Source organism: Apaloderma vittatum, unplaced genomic scaffold, assembly GCF_000703405.1.
Source record: "Apaloderma vittatum isolate BGI_N311 unplaced genomic scaffold, ASM70340v1 scaffold3844, whole genome shotgun sequence".
In the NCBI taxonomy this organism is placed as follows: domain Eukaryota; kingdom Metazoa; phylum Chordata; class Aves; order Trogoniformes; family Trogonidae; genus Apaloderma; species Apaloderma vittatum.
The window spans coordinates 129369-149218 of record NW_009714213.1 but is presented as its reverse complement, the minus strand read 5'-3'; the positions used below and the strand labels follow the sequence as shown (position 1 = coordinate 149218).

At 34.5% G+C, this 19850-nt stretch overlaps 1 protein-coding gene across 1 annotated transcript in view; it reads right to left on the bottom strand.

The window, feature by feature from the left end:
* Positions 1–19850, bottom strand: part of ERC2 (ELKS/RAB6-interacting/CAST family member 2) — a gene marked incomplete at its 3' end in the record, with an annotated part of 259347 nt that overhangs the window by 136717 nt on the left and 102780 nt on the right. Inside the window, exons 7-11 of the mRNA XM_009868648.1 lie at positions 17173–17310; positions 14473–14613; positions 13835–13975; positions 10698–10733; positions 3819–4012 (exon numbers count right to left, since the gene is read on the bottom strand). Coding sequence (XP_009866950.1) covers positions 3819–4012; positions 10698–10733; positions 13835–13975; positions 14473–14613; positions 17173–17310 — 650 coding nt within the window. The remainder of the gene's footprint in view (positions 1–3818; positions 4013–10697; positions 10734–13834; positions 13976–14472; positions 14614–17172; positions 17311–19850) is intronic.

Below are 19850 nucleotides of genomic sequence, written 5' to 3'. Positions count from 1 at the left end.
TCTTTTTGGCTAGGCCCTTCACATCACAATTTAAGCTGATCACTACCTTACCCAGTTTCATCTACATAACCAAAAAAAACCCTCAACAGATTAAAAAAAAAACACCACAAAAGCCCACACCACATTTCCTTCATCAAGAAAACAAAAAAAAAAACCCATCAAGCTGAGTTTACCAGAAGCACATTTTGCTGGGATATGCTGCATTTAATTTTAACCTGTTCTCAAACAGATAAATCACGAAAGATACGACAGAAGATATCAAACAGCTTTAGTGTAGGTGGAGGAATTGGATTTCCTATGTAGCAATAAGAAGTTCTAAAATAGAAAATTAATATAGATGGAGTACTTTAAGAACCAGATCTACTTGGTTTTATATATAAGAAATATGAATCATGAACCTTAAGTGATAGCTTCTGAGGCAAGAAAATCGCATTAAGCCCAAAAGAATTACCATTCACAATAAATCTTCAGAATGGTTGATGTTCATCTCTCAAATAGCATACACAAATAAATTACACATATAAATTTAATTGCCCATAGCTTGAAGCAGACACTTTTTCCCCACGTACTTGACACTTTGTGTCAATACCTTCTGACAAATACTAGTACTATATTAGTATTCATAATCTTGTTTTAATTCTTGTTTGAATTTCTGACAGTTTTAAACTTTCAGTTTTCAAACTGATTAATATGAATTCACCTCACTATGCTGATGAATTTATATATGAATATAATAAATATTGTGAAAATACCATAGTTGGCAATGTTCTAGATTATAGCACTGAGAAATTTACGTTTACAAGTTTTGAAAATTTATTTCTCTGTAATTATCTTGCAATTTTAAAGATGTTGGCATAGCAGTGAACAGGGATCCCAGCAAGCTATTAAACAACAAATACCCTTGAAAAGAACATTAATTTTCATTCAAAACCTCACATATGCCTTTGCACCTGAAGCAAGGGGAAATGCTGAAGATATGCTGTTTCTGAGCGAGAAGAAAAAAAACAGAAGGGGAAAAAGTAAGGAGAGAAAATAGCAGCCTAGAGCATACTATATGAATTACAAAACAGCAGGACAAGAAGGAAACAACATTTTCAAATATGCTTCTGTTAAAGTTGCAGTCATTTTCACAATGCTTTATTCCCCTACAGCAGGTAAACTGAACTTTGGCTCCACCTCTTCCCTTCAATAATGAGCCAATCAAGTAGTCATTACAAGTAGAAAAAGTAGTAGCACTTCATAAAATGTTACAGCAATTTGCACTCCACCTAACCCCCTAGAAAGGGGAATTTCAACATCAAAGTTCTCTTTCGAGGGACACCAACAGGTGGCACAGTTATATACAGATTTAGATCTTGAGGCCAATTTTTTGAGAAAATAAGAGAGAGAGAGTAAATAAATTAAATCTTAGAGAGATCTAAAGTGAGCCTAGTGACTAGTAAGAAGGGTTAGTTACCCACTCTTACTGTACTAATAAAAAAAATTATGTCTGTTCTTAAGCATGGCGGAAAGTAGCTTTAAGACTCCATTACCAAGTGAAGGCAGTAACTACTGCTGACACAATCAATATTAGATAATTTTTACACAAATTCTTTTTTTTCCTAGTTTACAATAATTAACTTATAAATACTGTGTGTATAGGAATTTGGAGTTAAACTTGAAAGCTAAATGAATTGGAAAACTGCATTAAAGATAACAGAATTTACAAATAAGTATTGGAGCATGATGTTTCCTCAAAATTGCAACATAGTACTGTTCTTTGCTGGTCATGCCACAAACTCAGTGATACCAAATTATTTTCTGAAGAGTTATTTCAGGATCAACACCTTGATCAACAATAACAGACTGGAAATTGGAGTCCCAAAATGTCACTGATAGAAGTGTACTAATTTTTTTTTAAAAAAAACAAAACACAAACTAGAAAAAAAAAATCTGTCCATTGCCTAACCCACTACAGACAACAAAAAGAGGTTGTATGCTGACAAGATATAGTAATATCTCTGCATCCCTTCACTCCCTGTTTCTTTGTAATCACTGTTTTGCAATCAGTAATTCTCAACTGAATTCAAATAAATCTACTGGTATATATCATTTCTTTTTCATTAAAAAAAATAAAACATTTCCTGAAATTTTTAGATCTCAAACATCATTTCACTACATCCTGTTCATGTTTTAATCTTGTTGTTTTAAAATTCAATCATTCAATGTGATTGCTACTTCATAAATCTCTCGAGCTTATCCTCTCGAACAAAAGTTTAGCACTCCTACTATTGCATCTAGTGTCACACAGTAAGTCAGTAAGCTTTACAGCCCAATGAGGATATCAGTTACTGTTTGTGTGAAAACTACACAGCCAGTTTCCATCAGCTTGGTCACGCCTGGGGTGACTATACTACAAGCCCAGGTCTGTGACTGCCCCTGCAGTATATGCACCAATGGGTGGAATAAGCAGCACTTTCTTGACCATACAAATTCGCTAATCATGTTATCTTTTCCAATATGCTGCTTTAGGATTTGGACAGTTTAGGCAGAAATCACAGTCATGGTGCACAGCGTGACCACGCTTCATTACTAGTTTGCTCTGTTATTTACTATACACATTAAAATTTATGCCAACACCAGAACTCCTGATGTTGTGAGAGAGGTAACTGCTAATTAAAATTGCCATGTAAACACTCTGATCTGTTTAGAGTATAAATCTTTTTTTTACTTTAAATTTGAGATTTGGGTTCTCAGGGTACTTTGATTGATAACTATATACCATTGATTATTATAATTATTAAACCTTAGTCAAATGTCTGCAGAGAAAGATAAGTTTTGGCAACGGATACTGATGAGAACTTATCAACTTTTCAGTTGAAAAATGCTCTACATATCTTTCTTTCCAAGCTGGCTGTTTTCCTCTCCCTAAGGTAACCAGCATTTCTGTCAGATCTTCCCCTCTTTCATGGTAATTCACCCTAATGGGGTGCTACATCTTGACTGAAAATATAGCAATAATCACAACAATGAGATCTCTTAAATTAGAACCATGAAGCACTTTTCTTCTGACTTCATCACTAGAAAACAATTACGTAAAATATTTGAAAACATACAATTGTTTCTTTCTTCTAGAAAGTACAGGAAAGGGACAAGGAAACCAGACCCACATAAACTGCTTATCAATGAAATAAATTGCAGCATACCATATGAAGAATGTTCCAAGAAATCATTTATTCTGAAGGGTGTAAGACAAATGGATCGATCCCAAAACCCTCCTGTGTGCCTTAACGAAAGACTGCACAACCTTCCCAGAAATAAAACACTGTGTGGCCAACATCAGAAAAATATTCATTTGAAGCAGACAAAGCCTACAGAAACATTGAGGAATAGTTAGAACTATTATTAAATTGTCATGAGACTGGTTAGAAATACTCACTAATACTTTTCAGGACCTCTGAGAACTCATGATGCTGTTCACGCTGGAAAAAAGCATGTGTGGGGACAGTTTTGATTTTCCAGTTACTAGAAAGAGAGGATTGTTCCCCAAGAAGGTTTTCGGGGAGGGTTGCTGTCACTGAAAATTGCATATGGCTTTTCCCACATGTGCTCCTTTTAAGGAAACAACTAAAAAGTGGAAACCTTAAATAGTTCCAAAGTCAGCAGGCAGAAGATGCAGTTCTCAAGCAGCTTTTTTTTTTTTCATTTCTGATTCAATTTTACAAGACATAACCAATGCTCTGTTAGAAAAACATTTTCTACTCTACTTCTCTGCTCTGCAGTGAAGATAAATGAAATAAAAATGCCACTGAATGCAAGACAAATAATACAAGAATTACCTTTCTAACTCAGCAATTTTCTTATCTTTGTCATTCTTCTCATTCTCTACTTCCTTGAGTATTTCTAGAAGTCTGTCAACCTCAGCCTGAGCTTTGCCACACTCTTCTCTATAGTAGGACGCCTCTTTGTCAAGCTGTTTGATTCTGTCTGCAAATTCTGGATTCATCCGTGCCTCCTCTTCAGCCTCATGAGCCTTCAGAATCAATATTTTAAAGAAAATAAGGATGACAATAACTCACATAGCTTTAAGAGCTTTACATCTTCAGTCTTGGAGTTCAAATTTTTATTAAAAAGGATTATGGGTATTTCTGTCCGATGACAACATTTTCTAAGGAAGTATTATAAAAAGGAATGAAAATATCTTCGTAGTCTAAAATTACAGTCAAATGCTATCATCTTGAAGGGGGAACCATCTTTTAAGGGTGGTTTTTAATTTAAAAAACCACCTTGTAATTCATTTAATTCACATTAAGCTTTTGAAGTTTTTCAATTACATAGGCAATTTCTTACTAAATCGTACTTTCTCTTTCCCCATATATATACACACACACTTTGTCAGTGTATATACATACACACATATATATACGTATTGTAATCTGTATCACTAGAAGTTTCACATGCAGTTTGATATGAAGAATTTAAAAGAAAAAATAGTTTGTATGCAGTGCTGTTTCAAGAAGGCAAACCAGTAAACTAAAAAGTTACTTTCAGCAGACATTTTACCCAATAATCCTTTTTCTCTTATCGTTAATACTTAACCTGCAACATCAGAAGAACAAGCCCATTGGTGGAAACGGCACAAACCTGGCAAACACATGCATGGATGGGTGGCAGTTTCACAGACAAGAAAGAACGCAATGAATACAACAACAACAGTGCAGAGCCCAATCTTACTCCCATCAAACCTAATGGCAAAACCCCAATTAACTTCAATGGGAGCATGATCTGGAATCGAGTGCTTTAAACCGTTGGCTGGAATAATCACAGACAGATGGAAACAACAATGCACTGCAATGCTTAGCCTACCCCTTGCTTCCCATTATTCCTAATTGGCATCTTCAAAGAGCAGGCAAGGAAAAAACAAGTAGTTTAAGGCAGTGCACATTAAACATAGAAAATTCAGATAACATTCTCTTAACAGACAGGAATTTTACAGAAAATCAGGATATCTAAAACTGAAGGTCCTCTGACTATCTTATTATGCACTGAAATGTGGACTTACTTATCCTTCTTAATTTCAGGGAATAGACAATGAAAGCAAGCAATGAAAGAAATACAGATCAAAATGAAACATGCGTGGTTTGGAAAGAATTAATATAAACTACAGGTACTAGAAGGTTCATATTCTTTGCAATGGTTAAAATTTTCTGTATAAATAAGGATAAAGTCTGGTCTTAGTACAAATGCGAAAAAAAAGGATATTACTAGAGAATAAACTTAGGAGGGCTGCATGTAACATATCATTTAAGCATGAGGATAATAAGAAAAAAAAGCAGTTTTTAGGTGTTATTTATCCTGTTGTGAGATTTTTATTCAGAAGAAATATTTTATTGCCAAAATAAGCCAAGGAAATGACATGAAAAGCCTACTAAACCTACTGGCCTTGCTCTTCAAATTCTCTGGTTTTGGATAACAATACATACTACAGGTCTGAATTCTATGCAGATACAGAACTTTACTAACACAGAGCTCATTTAAAGGTAACATCCAAAGAGTATCTTGAATTTACTGTTTGCGTGAGATGCTCTCAGCACATTCTTTTCATCCTCATAAGTCTTCCTGCTTAATAATAGGCTTTGGTTTATTTTATACCAGGTGTTAATTGTGTCAGGAAATTTACTTTCAACTAGCTTTGTAATTTTTGAAGTAAATGTAATACTCAGAGCCAATTATGTGAGAGACTGTGTACCAATTCCAGGCCAAAAATCACTTCAATTTTCCATCAGCTCTATTAAGATACTAGACAATATTCTATCTCTTCAAAACGAACACTAAGTGTTCTTTTGTAAGGAATAAAAATAGTTCCATAAGGTTGGTAAAGGTAAGTTCACTCTAGAAAAATAAAGAAAATACAACCCAACTCCTACCTTTAAGATACTAACTATGCAAAGAGCATGCTGCTCCCTATTGCTCTTCATATTTCTCCTCCTAAGGGTAAATTCAGAATTTCATAGAATCACAGAATGGCCTAGGCTGGAAGGCACCTTAGAGATCATCTAGTCCAACCTCCCTGTTTTGGGCAGGGACACCACCTCTCGACTAGACCAAGCAACACATTGGGACTGAGCTTCCTAGGAACCGAACCCGCGACCTCGGTGTTGTCATTGTTGTCAGCACTGCGCTCAAACCACTGAGCTACCTAGTCCCCTAACAGTTCCCCTCTAGAGACTATCACTCTTGTGCATTCCTCCCTCTTGCCTTCCTTTCTCTTCCGTTTATTTTGGTGTATGCTTCACCTGTTTACTAGTCTTGCTTCCATCATTTCACCAACAGGCAAAACATCCACCTTCCTGCCTCCAGCCAGTTTTTCTTCACTTTAGCATATGCAAACTCTCAGCTTTAGCCCAAACTTTTCCCCCTTCATGCACCTCTAGCCTAGTTTTAACCCAGGACAAGAAGCAATGCAGAATGGATAGAAAAGCCTATCTTTATTTTTTTGCTTTTCATTGCCACACGGGACTTTCTCCGATGAAAACAGATAATTGGGCAACAATATGACAGTGTCATCAGTTTAAAGGTGCCAAATATTCAATTATCACAGAATACTCTTGTCACATAGCAGCTCAGAAACATACTGAACTAAATATAACTCATATAGACTATATTCTTCAGTTTAGTCCTATAATCCTTGCTCAGTAGCATTAAAGAAATTAATGGAAAGTTGCAGAAGTATTTTCAGTTCTTGTGCTTTCTGTGGTACCCGTGCTATTCCATAATCATGGGATGTGATTTTGGAAAATTCTGTAGCACAGTCTTGATCACTGTACATCCCCCATGGTTTTCAACATGAAGTGGAACCAGTATGTTGTGATTAAATCCAATGTGATCAATATTCGCCCTATACAGTGTTTTGAGGTGCAGCACAGTTATCCATATGTCATATACAAACCAATACAAGCATTTAGTTCATAAACAAGAATAAGATAACTCTAATACCTAAAAACATAAAATACTATGTTCTCAATATTCCAAACCACCAATTAAACTGGTTGCCTCTACTTTTACATGCACTTTCTATAGAATATTTCGGGACTATTGGCAGGAATCAGATTTCTATGAGGGCACTGCCTTAAGGAAGAAGGAAAGTTAGCTATAAAGGCAGAGCAAGAACATAAAACATTTGAAAAAGAGCTTTCTGCAGGCAGTACTCCAACTTGAAATGAGTCCCTTGAAGGGAATCCTTATGCTGTAAACAAAGCTTCTGACGCTACAAGAGAGCAAAACACAACCCATCTGATATTCCCAGGACAAAGGCACAAAATTACTTATAAGACTCCTGTTATATTTTATGGCTTTGAAAGACGTGCTTGGATCTGAACTAGTCTTTTTTTTTTTTTTTTCCCCTAATTGTTATATACAGATCAGGGGACATTTCTTAACAGATGGAACTTGACTTCTGAGGTCAAACAGTAAACCCAAAGGAGATGAAAGGTAGCTTAGTTGATATCAACCCTGCTCCCATCTGGACAGGACAAGATTTCCTAGACTTTTTTGCAAGTGGTGGGAGTCAAGTTTGGATCACTTCTGTTTCTTCGGAAGAATACATTTTCTGTTTTTATGGGGCTTTTATGGTAAGACTGACTGGTTCATGGCATACCTTTCAGCAGCAAAGTCATTGATCACTTAATCTGTATCTGTAAATGATAATACATACATCTGCAGATTAGGCTAGTTTCAAACTAGCACACTTGGTGTATGATGATTTGCCCATCAATATTCTGTGTTGCATGTTAATTTTACAATTCAACAAGAAAAGCATATCACACTATTATTAGATTTTCACTAGTTTTTACAGTAATTATGTATCTGTTATGATATTTGCTTAGTAAGTACTATAAATACTTCAGGAAGTGAAGTAACGTTCACTTACGTAAACCACAAATTTCCTACAGAAACACCATAATAGTGTGGCACAGACATGCAACATGAATTATTTAGTCTATTGAAATTTTATGGTACAATCATGCATGCATTATTCTGCATACAGAAATGGATGGATACAGTAGTTCATTTCTAAAGCTTCAGACACACACAGAGAACTCAACCAAGTACTTTAAAAAAAAAGCCACCAGGATTTACATGCAAGAAATTACTTTGTCAGATCCTTCAAATTTCATTACTTTCAATAATAAACTAAAAAAAAGCTTTTTTTTTTATAGTTTCTTTAAAATACAAGTTGGGGGGTTTTTTTCATTTAACTTTAGGGTCTGGTCTAAGCAATTTAGAGTGGATTCTGCAAGTACATTAAATTTTAAACTGATACTACTCTGATGTAGGATTTGGAAAATTAATTCTTTATCATCCACAAAAAGGTTCATCTGAACTCCAAACTAAGTACATCATTATACTTTCATTACAGTACAAAAACAATCATGTAACTTCTTATAATCAACTCTGCAAAAGAATTTATTAGGTATTTCAAAAAGACTGCATTTCAAAACACGAAGAAATGTGCACCCAGTTCACATCTTATTCACACAGGTGAATACATCGTGAAATCACTTGCTATAGAGTATGTCGGATTTACATCCCTTCCATATCATCTCCACTTTCTTACCCAAAAGAGCAGAAGAATAAAACACTTCTATCTTTCGCTGCACTTTAAAAACATCAGATTCAGGAATAAATGAAAACGTTAAGAGTTGAAACTTCTGTGACATAATAGACAAAACACATTCCACCACAAAAAAAAAAGAGGTATATTACTGCATGGGCTGGGAGAGATTGCCTGTTACTTCTCTGACACATGTAAACAAAAGAGCATTAAAATTTCAGCATTTTAAGATTAGATTGCCATCTTGTATTTTATAAGACTATTATTGTCAAAAAAAGGCAAGGAAATTTTCTATTAATTAAAGCATAATGATTTGCAATACAAAAAACATGTTTTCACTAATTGCTATTAAGCCATCTCAAAGAAGAAAAGTGAAAAGTTGGTCTTGTGGCACTCAAAGAACATGTTGCCATTGACGTCAGTCAAATCACTATTTCATGTCAAGATTTTAGCTGGTTTGTGGGGAGAAAAGGATCATTGTACCTACATTGTTAAAAGTAAACTCATATACGTAAGTAGAAGAAAGAAAATTAGCAAGAAAAGTTAAACCTGTCTCATGCCACTGCTGCCTAGTGCCAAAGGAAAAGGATCTAGCTCCCATTATTTCGGAGCTGCCAAGAGGCTGTCCTTTTGAAAATTAAGCATGTAAAGGTAGAAAAAAACAACATAAAAAAAAAGACTGACTGGCTTTGGAATACTGCACACAATAGACTAGGAAGTAACAGACATAATTCCATACAGCAGACTAACTAATATTGAAATACTGACTTGAAAGCATTTATGAAAATCAAGTGGAAAAACTAGCACAGAAAACACATCAGTCTGAGAAGGCACGCACAGCAGGAGTGCAAATGATAGAATAGAAACATAACTACCACAAAGGAGAGCCAAGATGATACAGAAAAAAGAAGGGGATTATTTAACAGGAAAAGCTGTTTGACCAGCAGTGTACTGGATGGTAGAGGTGGTAATATCAAGTCTGATGCTACTTATAACAGATTTATAAATGGATTCTAAAAACAGTTAACCAGTAATTGTAAAAGTAAATACAGCATGTTCTGTGGGACTCTCTTTTCCCATATGTAAGTCATGCAATATCCATTACACGGTTAGAAGCTACAAAACTTAGCAATAAGAGACTCCCAATCTGGAGTCCTGGTGCACTGACATTAATAGTAAAATATCCATTGACTTCAGTCAATGCACAATATCACATTACTTAAGCTACAAAACAAGTTCTTCTATATATAGTACCCTAATTGCATGGAAATTCCAACTATGATTAATATGTAAACTACAGCCTGTAAATTGCTATTACAGTTACACAATTTTTTCTGTCATGGGATGCTCCCAGCACAGTAAAAGTAACAGTCTCAACCAATAAATGAAGACTGTTCTCTGCAGAGGGAATGTCTGCTACCAATCTTCCTCCAACTAAAAAAGAAACACAGTCAAGACAAAAGGGTAGATCTTGTGCAACTATAGCTGTCGTTGGCAAGAATAACCATGCTAAACAAGCCAAAGTAATAGTCTTTGGCTTTTTCAAACACTGCCCTTTGCATTCATCCTTTCATACTACAGTACTTTCTTCAATGAAATATGTTTTCATATTCTTTATATATGCTGAATGTATACCTTCTTTTATGAGTAAAACTGATCTTAACTATTTTAATCATATAGACTTGTGAAAATAGTACCAATCACTTCCTAAACATTATTATTCACATAATCAACTTACTTGTGACAAACTGAATAAATTAGAAGTTATTTAAGTTTGAAGGATCAAATAAAGTACTGCAGAAGGAGGAATTAAAAAGCAAAGCAAAGAAAAAGAAATTGCATGCTTTTTCTAATGAAGAAGTTGAGGACCTAAAGGCTTGAATGTTGATTTTCTCAGAAATACCATATGTACCTATTTAATACTTTTCATATTATTAAGTTGGCCTTGAAGTCCACAAAGTACATTTATTTGGATATAATGTATAGAGCATAGTGAGCATCAGAAGTAATCTGCAAAGCTCCACAGAGGAAGAGCACAACACAGTAAGGTAATGGATCCTCATGCTTTCATATGTTACAGCGGGCATTTGAAAAAAGAACTTACTGGATTGTACATCTGATTGAACAACTGTTCAGCTTGCTACATTGCAAAGTTGGAAGGGAGTGAAGCGCAGACAAGAAAAGAAGGAAAGATCCAGGAAAACAGCATTAGCTCAACAAACCCAGTGCATTTGCACAGAAGAACTTGTCATTAAAAAAAAGTAGAAATTTAAGATTCTAAACATTCCTTGGTGAAAGTGAGGGGCACTGGGGAAACATAAATGTTGACTTTGGCTCCTAAAAAAGAATAGCTGGAGTAAGAAATTTAAGGTTTGTGTTACTTTCTCTTTCTCAAGTTAAATAACCCATGAAATAAAGAAAGGTGTCCACTTTTGATGATACATTAAGTGCTGGTCTCAAGCAATGAATCACGAGAAGTGCTTTTGGCTGAGGCTGCAATTTATCTCCAAAGCTTCAAAGACAGTAATAATAAAAGATTAATTAAATTGTATCATTAAATTTATTACTTTCCTTTTGCTTAACACAAGACTGAATTTTCTATGCAGAATGACTTTCTAACAGTACAGCTTGGCAAAAAGTACTTTAGCAACTGCAAATATGTCAGTAAGCAAGTAAATTTAAGACAATGAAAAACAACAAAAGAAGGAAATTCTAGAGTGGATAATAAGATTATATATATACACACACATATATATATAAAAAAACCCCTTAGCTACCTATTAGGTAATTCCTGCCGTTCTTTCACTAGTAGCAATATAAAGTAAATCAACAAAGTCTGGAATTTGGGCAAAAACAAAGCATTGATCATTCTTCTGGGTCTTATGTTTTTTTTTTTTAACTTAATGAATTTCAAACCGTAATCTTTGTTAAAAAAATATTTAATGGTTTTAAACATTATTTTGTGTACCAAAATGCAGCACAGGGAGGAGAAACTTTAAAAATAATTCGTTTATTTTTAATTTACAAATTTTTGTTTGGACTTGTCCCTTGCACATTTTTTTCAGGCCTAGTACTTATTACCATCAATGCTCATAGAAAACTAACTCTTAGGAAACGTGCACTAATTATTCTCTTATATTTATTACTATAATTTGTTAAAAGATATAAATAAACATGAATCTATAATGATTTTACAATACCATAAAGAGCCTTCTCTACACATTAGTAGAAATAGGAGTAATGTGTAAGATGCATTCAGATTTCTCATAGTAACAGATAGCCCCATGGAGTCACTTTTTTTTGGGGGGAAAAAAAGAAGATATAAACTAGGCCCATTCCTTTAGCTTCCGTAGTGGGTAATGTTGATACATAAGCACACTTATGGGACATGCAGGTTAATTTACTCTCAACTATGTCGATGTTCCCTCCTACTCTAACTCAGACATATGGAAGAATAACCCACATTTCTGTTTCAGTTGGTTTCCTAAGGAGTGAAAACATGGTGAAGGTAGGTTTCTGGGGACCAATTACTTTTAACACAGGATATTTACAGGTTTGAACATAAAGTATTTTATTAGGGAAAATGTGAATTGAAAATGGAGTCTACTATCATTAACAGTCACTGTTTCTGTTGAACTAAACATGCCCACAAAGAAGGTTGTAACTACGTTTTATTGTGGAAATATCTGGTCTCCTACAAATGCTAGGTGAATTTCCATTGGGGCTTTATGCTGTATTTATGATATAACAAAATTATTATGTTTTCAACTTTTATTTAATAATCTTTTGTATTTGTACACAGGGAACATAATCTCTTTTCATACAAAAGACGTCCCAGACACTGACTTTTTAAGTACTTATTTTTCCATGACTCTATGATGTGCTTATATGTACAGTTATAAAATACTGACTTCAGATTTCAAGTCCTTCAAGAGGATTTTGACTAAATGATCTCTGCTTTTAAGTTGTTGGGTTTTTTAAATTTTCTAACTAAAGAAAACAAAATAAAGGACATCCAGAGAAATAGCTTCCTTGGCTATTTTACTTCCAATATCAATAGGATTTTTAAGATATTAAATATTTAATGTACTTATGTTTCCATTAAAAGCTTTTGTACACATTTGTTGAAAAATATTTCTGTTCTTTCCTCTCCACAACTACACAGGAACCTAATTGCACATATTCATTCTAAATTAAAAGACATGACAAGTGTAAGGTTAACAGTCTGGTATTTACGCTTTGCAATACCTTCTTCCCAGGTGAGGATATTGAAACCATGCTTAAACACAGAGCAGGATACTACGCAACTTGGCTAAAAAGAACCTCAGAGCATTATCCTAACAGTGGTAATATTTGTAGAATAAATATTCTTTTCTGGAAAATGAAACATTAGGTATCAATATTAAAAAAATCCCCTTATGTTTGACATACACTTAGTCATGAATTGCAGAAGGCAAACATAATGCCTAAATCCATCAAATACATCATGAGACTGGTGTTCAAACAATGAGAGCAGACATTATTAAATGACACAGAAAAAGGTCAAAGAAACAACATATGGTAGAAAATGCATCAACAAACTTGCAAATCATTTAAGCAAAAGCTATTTTAATGCATCAATTTAAATAAAATCATGCTATAAAATGTAGGATTTGCATGTTTTCCTTTAAATGCTTGCTTCCACTACTTGCTGAGCAGAAATACTGAACTGCTAGCTGAGATAAACTCTGCGTTGTTTTGCTAAATCAGCACAAATGCGTTCACCAATGAAGCCCAAATAATGCCAAAGTAAAACCTAGCTAGAGTTTCCACTTTGTAAGCAGATTTTTTTTTTAATTATCAAGTGCAGCATTTCATTGATAAGCCTTTAATTTTTTTCCCGTGCTACAAACATTTATGTCTACTTCTAATAGTAGTATAAATTCATATATACAAAAATTACTGGTTTGATAAGTTTCCTTCCCTCCGAAGTCCTGCTCTCAAGTTCACCTATTTGAAGCAGCGCCTCAGAATTCTCTCATATAGGTATTCAGTATAACTTCTGAGGCTCACTAGTGGCTTTGCTACAAGCCTCTTAAGAAATGTTAGCAGTATTTGATGCAAGCATCAGCAAACAGCAGTTGATGGGTAGATTTTTTAGATTTACTCCAGAAGAGTAAATAAGCTCAACTCTTCAAAATGAGAAGGTGAAATGTTGATTGTTGGTTTTTTGATTGTTGTTTGCTTTAAGATGGAACTTACCTTTTTCAACTGTGCTTCCAACTTACTACACTCTTCTTTCTTTTGTTCTATGGCTATTTCTAAAGACTTAAGTTTGGAGTCTCTTTTCAGCCCTGCTGATGCCAATGAAGATGCATGTTCTTTGAGATCGATTAAACTAGACTGGAAAATGACCAAGAGTAAAAAGTTAATTCCTAGTCACCAGGACACTAACTTATTGCCAACTCAGTAACACTTGGATCCTGTTCCCCCTCCCCTTCCCCAAAAAGAGTTGACACAAACATAAGCATTGATAGCAGAAGACACTTTTTTGAGAATACAACCAACTGGACCCACAGGAACTGGCATGCAGTGAAACAGGGAAACAATTACTGTGAAGTCTATTGTTCTCACCGACAAATGAAAACAGAAGCAGCAATGGAAGATTTGAACCTACTGAAGACTTATGTAGAGACAAAAGATAATGACACAACTGTCCAAAAATTGAAGCAATATTTTATGTACAAAAGTGAGGACTACAAAGAATGCTTAAGAAAACAGTCATTCAGAAGCCGATCATTGAAGTGGCAAAAATCAGTACTTAATGATTCAAAAGCAATCCTAACACACTTTCTTTCGTCATAACATAGAAGAACATGGATATTACTGAAAAGACTGACCTCTTTCTCTGTCAGTTCAGCTTGTAAAGCATTAACTTTCTCCTTCAGGTCTTTGTTTTCTTTTTTATAAGATTCAATTTCTTCAAGTCTTTCTCTGTCATCTCGCTCCCTTTGCTCCTTCAAGCGCTCTATTATTCTTTCCTAACAAGGGTAAGAATTGCAAAATGGAAAAGTTGAGAATCATTTTAAGAAAAGACAGAATAAAATTTCTTTACAAATCAACCTTGAGAAGCAGAATAAAATTTCTTTACAAATCAACCTTGAGAAGCAGAGGATGACTGAGTTAATGGTATTAAAGACAATGTAAGATATCCCCTGATTTCAAAACAATCAGATCAAAGTTTTAAATACTTGATAAGAGTAACATAGTGCAGAAACTTCATTACATATCTGTTTACTTTTGTTACAGACATGGAAAGTTATTCATCTCAGTAACTTCCTGTATTCACAAGCAACTGAAGGCTTGAATAAGAGTTCAAAACAGAGAGTCCATGATTAGTTTACTCAGCTTGAATCTGATTACGTTTTTTGAATACTAGCAACCTCTATAGTGGTTGTAAGAAGTTTTCAAGGTCCCAAACCTTGCTAACTATCAAGAACTCACAGTTTAGATGTACTACATTTTGAGTTGAGGAAAAAAAAAAAATAATAATTTGTCCAAGAGAAGAAAAAGTACCCTGATACAAGTTGTGATACCCAAAGGAAGTTTCTTCTGCATCTGATTAAATGTGCATAGGGTTACTGTTAAACTCAGCCACATTTTCAAATATTTTGCTGACTTCCAGTTACTATTATAAGGATTGCTGAAAATCAGCAGTCAAGCATTGCGTGATGAATTCAAAGGGTGAAATGTTAAAAAGCAGATGCAGTAGCATGGTTTTGTCAAGCTTTGATTACAGTCTTCAAAACCATGTTCCACCAACACTTGAAGGATGCAAATGCTATTTGGAAAGAAATATTTACAGTAAAATAAAGTCCCTAGAATTGCATTTGAATTGGAAATAGGTCAGTTTAAACAGAGTACCATATCTATTGATGACACACTATGTTCCACTTAGCTTACAATAAAAATAGATAAGGTCAAAACCAAAGGTAGCAGGCTATCTGTAATTAAACCTGTTTAAAATATAATTTAACCTGCTATATAGATTGTGCATGAAAAGTTATTCCTAGTAACAAATAATATAAATACCTAATTTCTTGAATATTAACATTAAAAAGCCAGCATCCACAAAGTGGAATAGTTTAATAAACCTTCACAATCCATCTAGTTATATTCAGACTTAATTTTATACCAATTCTTTCTTGAAGATTTATTTACCTAAATGACTTTTTTCTTCTATAACGAATTAAACATAACACTATTTCATCTTACTAATGAACAGTATAAATTTCTTCTCAGTCAATCACAAAAGAAGACTAATTTATCTGTCAGCTACATAAGGCTAAATGTCAAAAACGTGTTAAAAGGCCCTAATACACCATGTTTTACTTGATTAACAGCTAACTTGAAGAAATCCCAACAATGTGTTCTTGTTTCAGACTTATTTGCATTGGCGAGCTTTCCTTATGCACTAATCTAGGACCTCACAGGTCTAATCTATTTGCACTTTATCACAGAAGCAGGAACTGAATTGCCACAGCATATAGCTCTATTATCAGACATACTCAGTTGCTTATCTGCTGTATGCTGCTACAGTAGGAGCAACTTTATAAATATCAGCTTCATGAAAGCAACCTCTTGAGCTGCTTCGGGCCAGTCCAAGAGCTGAGATATTGTTTGAAAAGGTTCTTGTTAAAACATCAGGGAAACTGATAGCACTTGCACATATTCTGATTTTCAAACTTTTTTGTTAGTAAGAGTAAACTTATTTTTTGTTTATTGTAAAATAATCTTTATTGTAGTTAAGAGTTTTCAGTGCTTAGGAAAGGCTCCAAACTTAGGGGTAAGGAATTGAATACCTTTTTCAGTTTAGTTCTAAAACAAGTGGATACTTGTACCATTTTTTTTGGCATATAAATCCACTTGGATTACCTTGTATTCAAAGTTAACTGGAAGAAAAACCCTGATCTCATTGAAACCTGTAGGAATGCTGCCACTAATTTAACCAGTCTAGATTTATCCCTTCTGCTAGGTATTTTCAAATTAAAGACATATAGTTTTTCAAGGGGAAAAAAGAAAAGTAATTCTCCATTTTTTTTTATGAAATACATTTTTTTCTTATAAATTAAGTGTAGGAAACCAACAGTACTAACAGCAAGCCAAGGTAACAGTCAGTACAGTCACTTGCTGTTGGCTCTCTAGTTAGGCTCTGCTTAACAGAAAAAAAAAAAAAGACCATCAAGATCACAAAGTCATAAATATACTCAGAATTCCACCTTCTTTAAGTCAGGTGTCTCTGCCTTTCAGTTTTTTCAGGGAACCACCACTTGACCCATTGACTAGGGGAAAATCCTCGCATGTCCTGGGCCGTTTATGCCTTCTCCATTTAAAAGGCTACCTTGCTTGACCTCAGAGTCCTGTTTCAGTTCATGAGCTGGGACTCATTCCTTGCTGATCCTACCCTTATAGAGCCACCCGTTTTCCTGACAAGACCCTATAGGCTTTGTTACAGGTGCCAGACCAGCTTAAGATGACATTTTCTGGATATACTTCACCCACAAGAGCAGCACATGATGCTGTTCCATAAGAAACCCTACCTTTTCTGACAGAGCTTCTTCTAAGGTTGCTAGTGCTGTGTCTGTGTTACTAGAATCCGTCTGCAAGGACTTCACTCTGTCTTTTAGATTAGTTAGTTGTTTGTCTTTGTCCCTAAGTTGCTCCTGTAGATTTTCAATCTGAAAAGATAAACAGATGATAATATTCATCAACTTTGTCTTAACATTCAAAGAGGGACTTGGGTGCTAGGATCAACTGAATGTACACATACCACACATATGATACATACATCTCAGTATACTGCCAAGTTTTTACACAGTGTAATATAAACAGCTTTTAACTTCTGTCCTTTGTTTTGTTTTTCTTTGCTAAAAAAAAATCATCTTCTACAAAATCTCAGTTCAATTAGGTGTTTTTATATTATATTTAAATATCTCCTGATATTAATCACTGTAGTTTAAGGTACTGCATTATCTCAGTAATTCAAAGTATGTGTGGAATTACCTCTTCAGATTATTCTAGTTGCAATAAGGACAAAGAAAAGGAGAGGCAAAGAGAGTTCAGTAAGCCTTAAACTGAGGAAGAAGAAAGATCATAACCTACCTATCTAAAAACCTCTTCTCCTATGATGCTATAAAGGAAACCCATCTGGACAGAGATCAGGATATGTTTGCATCTCAAAAAGCCAAACCCAGAAACAAAGAAAAAAAACTCAAACCCACAACCCGAAGGCCACCAGTTCCATTCATCTTTTTCATCTTGATCAAGATTTAAGGGGTGTCACTATTTTGAATATTAAAACTGCTTCAGACAGGTTCAGTTCTTCCTCTAGTGAGCGCTGAAACACACCTCTAAACACACTGGTTTGTTAAACAGGTCATGATTTATAGTGGTTAAGTTAGAAAGGTTTTGCACAAAAAATTGCCCACAGGCCTACATGGATTTTGGAAGCAAATCTAAATAAAAGCACACAGCTTCCAATTGTCGTGGCGATCATCCTCTATGGCTATAAAGCACTGTGGCCTCCTGGACATAATGCAGAGAGGACATGTGGTATGATACACGTGTAAAATTTTATTAACCGTCTGGCAGATAAATCAACCTCCCTTCATCCTGCATTCCCAGTGCCACTCACTATTATGCCACTGGCATAAAACCAAAATTTGTTCCATAATACTCAGCACACAGAAGCAGTAACAAGAAAATTAACTAGTCCATTATTTTAGCATGCCATTTTACAAAACACAAAAAAATATGCCTAAATCCATAAGGTATATTTTGTTAAAAACTCATTTTAAATACACAGTTAACATTAGACAAATTAGTAGTGTCAAGAGAGATGCAAATTCTTACATTCACCTGTGATTTCACACTTTGGATCACATTCTTTTGCTTCCTAAAGGAATGAAGTTTTGCTGTTCATTTCATAATGTAATGCAATTTTTCTCATGGCCAATGGCATTTCCATTTGAAGCCATTCAGATTTACCAGAAGCAAGATTGTCCATAATTACTGTTAAACTGCATTTAAAAATTCTTTTACAAATCTGATGCTGAACTCAATGCATGTGCAGCTTTGCAGAAGTCAACAGTTACATCAATAAAAATTTGGTCTCCATATACAAAAGCTTACAACCATAATCAAGCACCCTTTACTAAGGGTCTTTGGTAAAAATTTGGTGAAAATTCTCATCCTACTGCACTATACACCTACAGGAAAAAAAGTCTGACGTTTTGACATTATATATAGCTATAACAAATCCTAAAATCCACAGTACAGCTGTGCGCACTGCACAAAGTTTGTTTAAATAAATATAAATTTTAAAAAGACTTTAATAAAAAATAAAGTAAAATAAAGTTTGAAAATAATTTGGAGGTGCACAATCCAGTTAGAAATTCTCCCTGACAGTACAGCAAGTACAAGTATCGTACTTTTTTTTTTTTAATATACATACACAGTTTGGTATGTTAGAGTACTGGGCCAAAGATTCTGCTTGCTCTGTAAACTGTAAAACACTAAGGTATATATAGAAAGGTTTTCTGGGAAGACCTGATATAGAATACCTCACTCTTGTAAATGACCTTTCATAATATTTTTTCGTGTGTATATTTTATACAGATACAGAAATAAGATACATGTGTTAATGAGTTAAGAACTTTTTATTTTATGGCATGTGTATTAGTCACATCTAAAATTACATTAACTGGCATTCAGAGGACTACACACTAGGTTTCTTTACTTTCATCCAAGTATTAATGATTCCAACAACTACCTCATGACACCCTGTGGAATACTTAAGCAATTGCACATTTCAGCTTCACCAAAATAAATTCTCAAGTAAAAAGGAAATAAAACAGGAGATCGAATATTGACTACACGTTCCTTGAAAAAAAGTTAAGATCTGGTCCTTTATTATCAGCAGCTTGACCTACCACTCCTAGGCACCCTAAATTAAAGTACTTATTTCCTATGCACAGTGCTTATCTGAATTCCATAGCATTTACACGATTTCCTTCCTCTTAAAACTAATTTAAAATATGATCCAACCCTTAACCAAGAAAACATGTTCTAAAATTATTCAGCATTTACAAAATTCTTTCCTCAGAGGTAAAGAGAACAGGCAGCAAATCAAAAACACCCTCATTGAATCAAAACTGCTTTAAAGTAAGTCATTCAATGCATAGTCCATAGGTAAAACAAAAAGCAAGGATCCGATTAC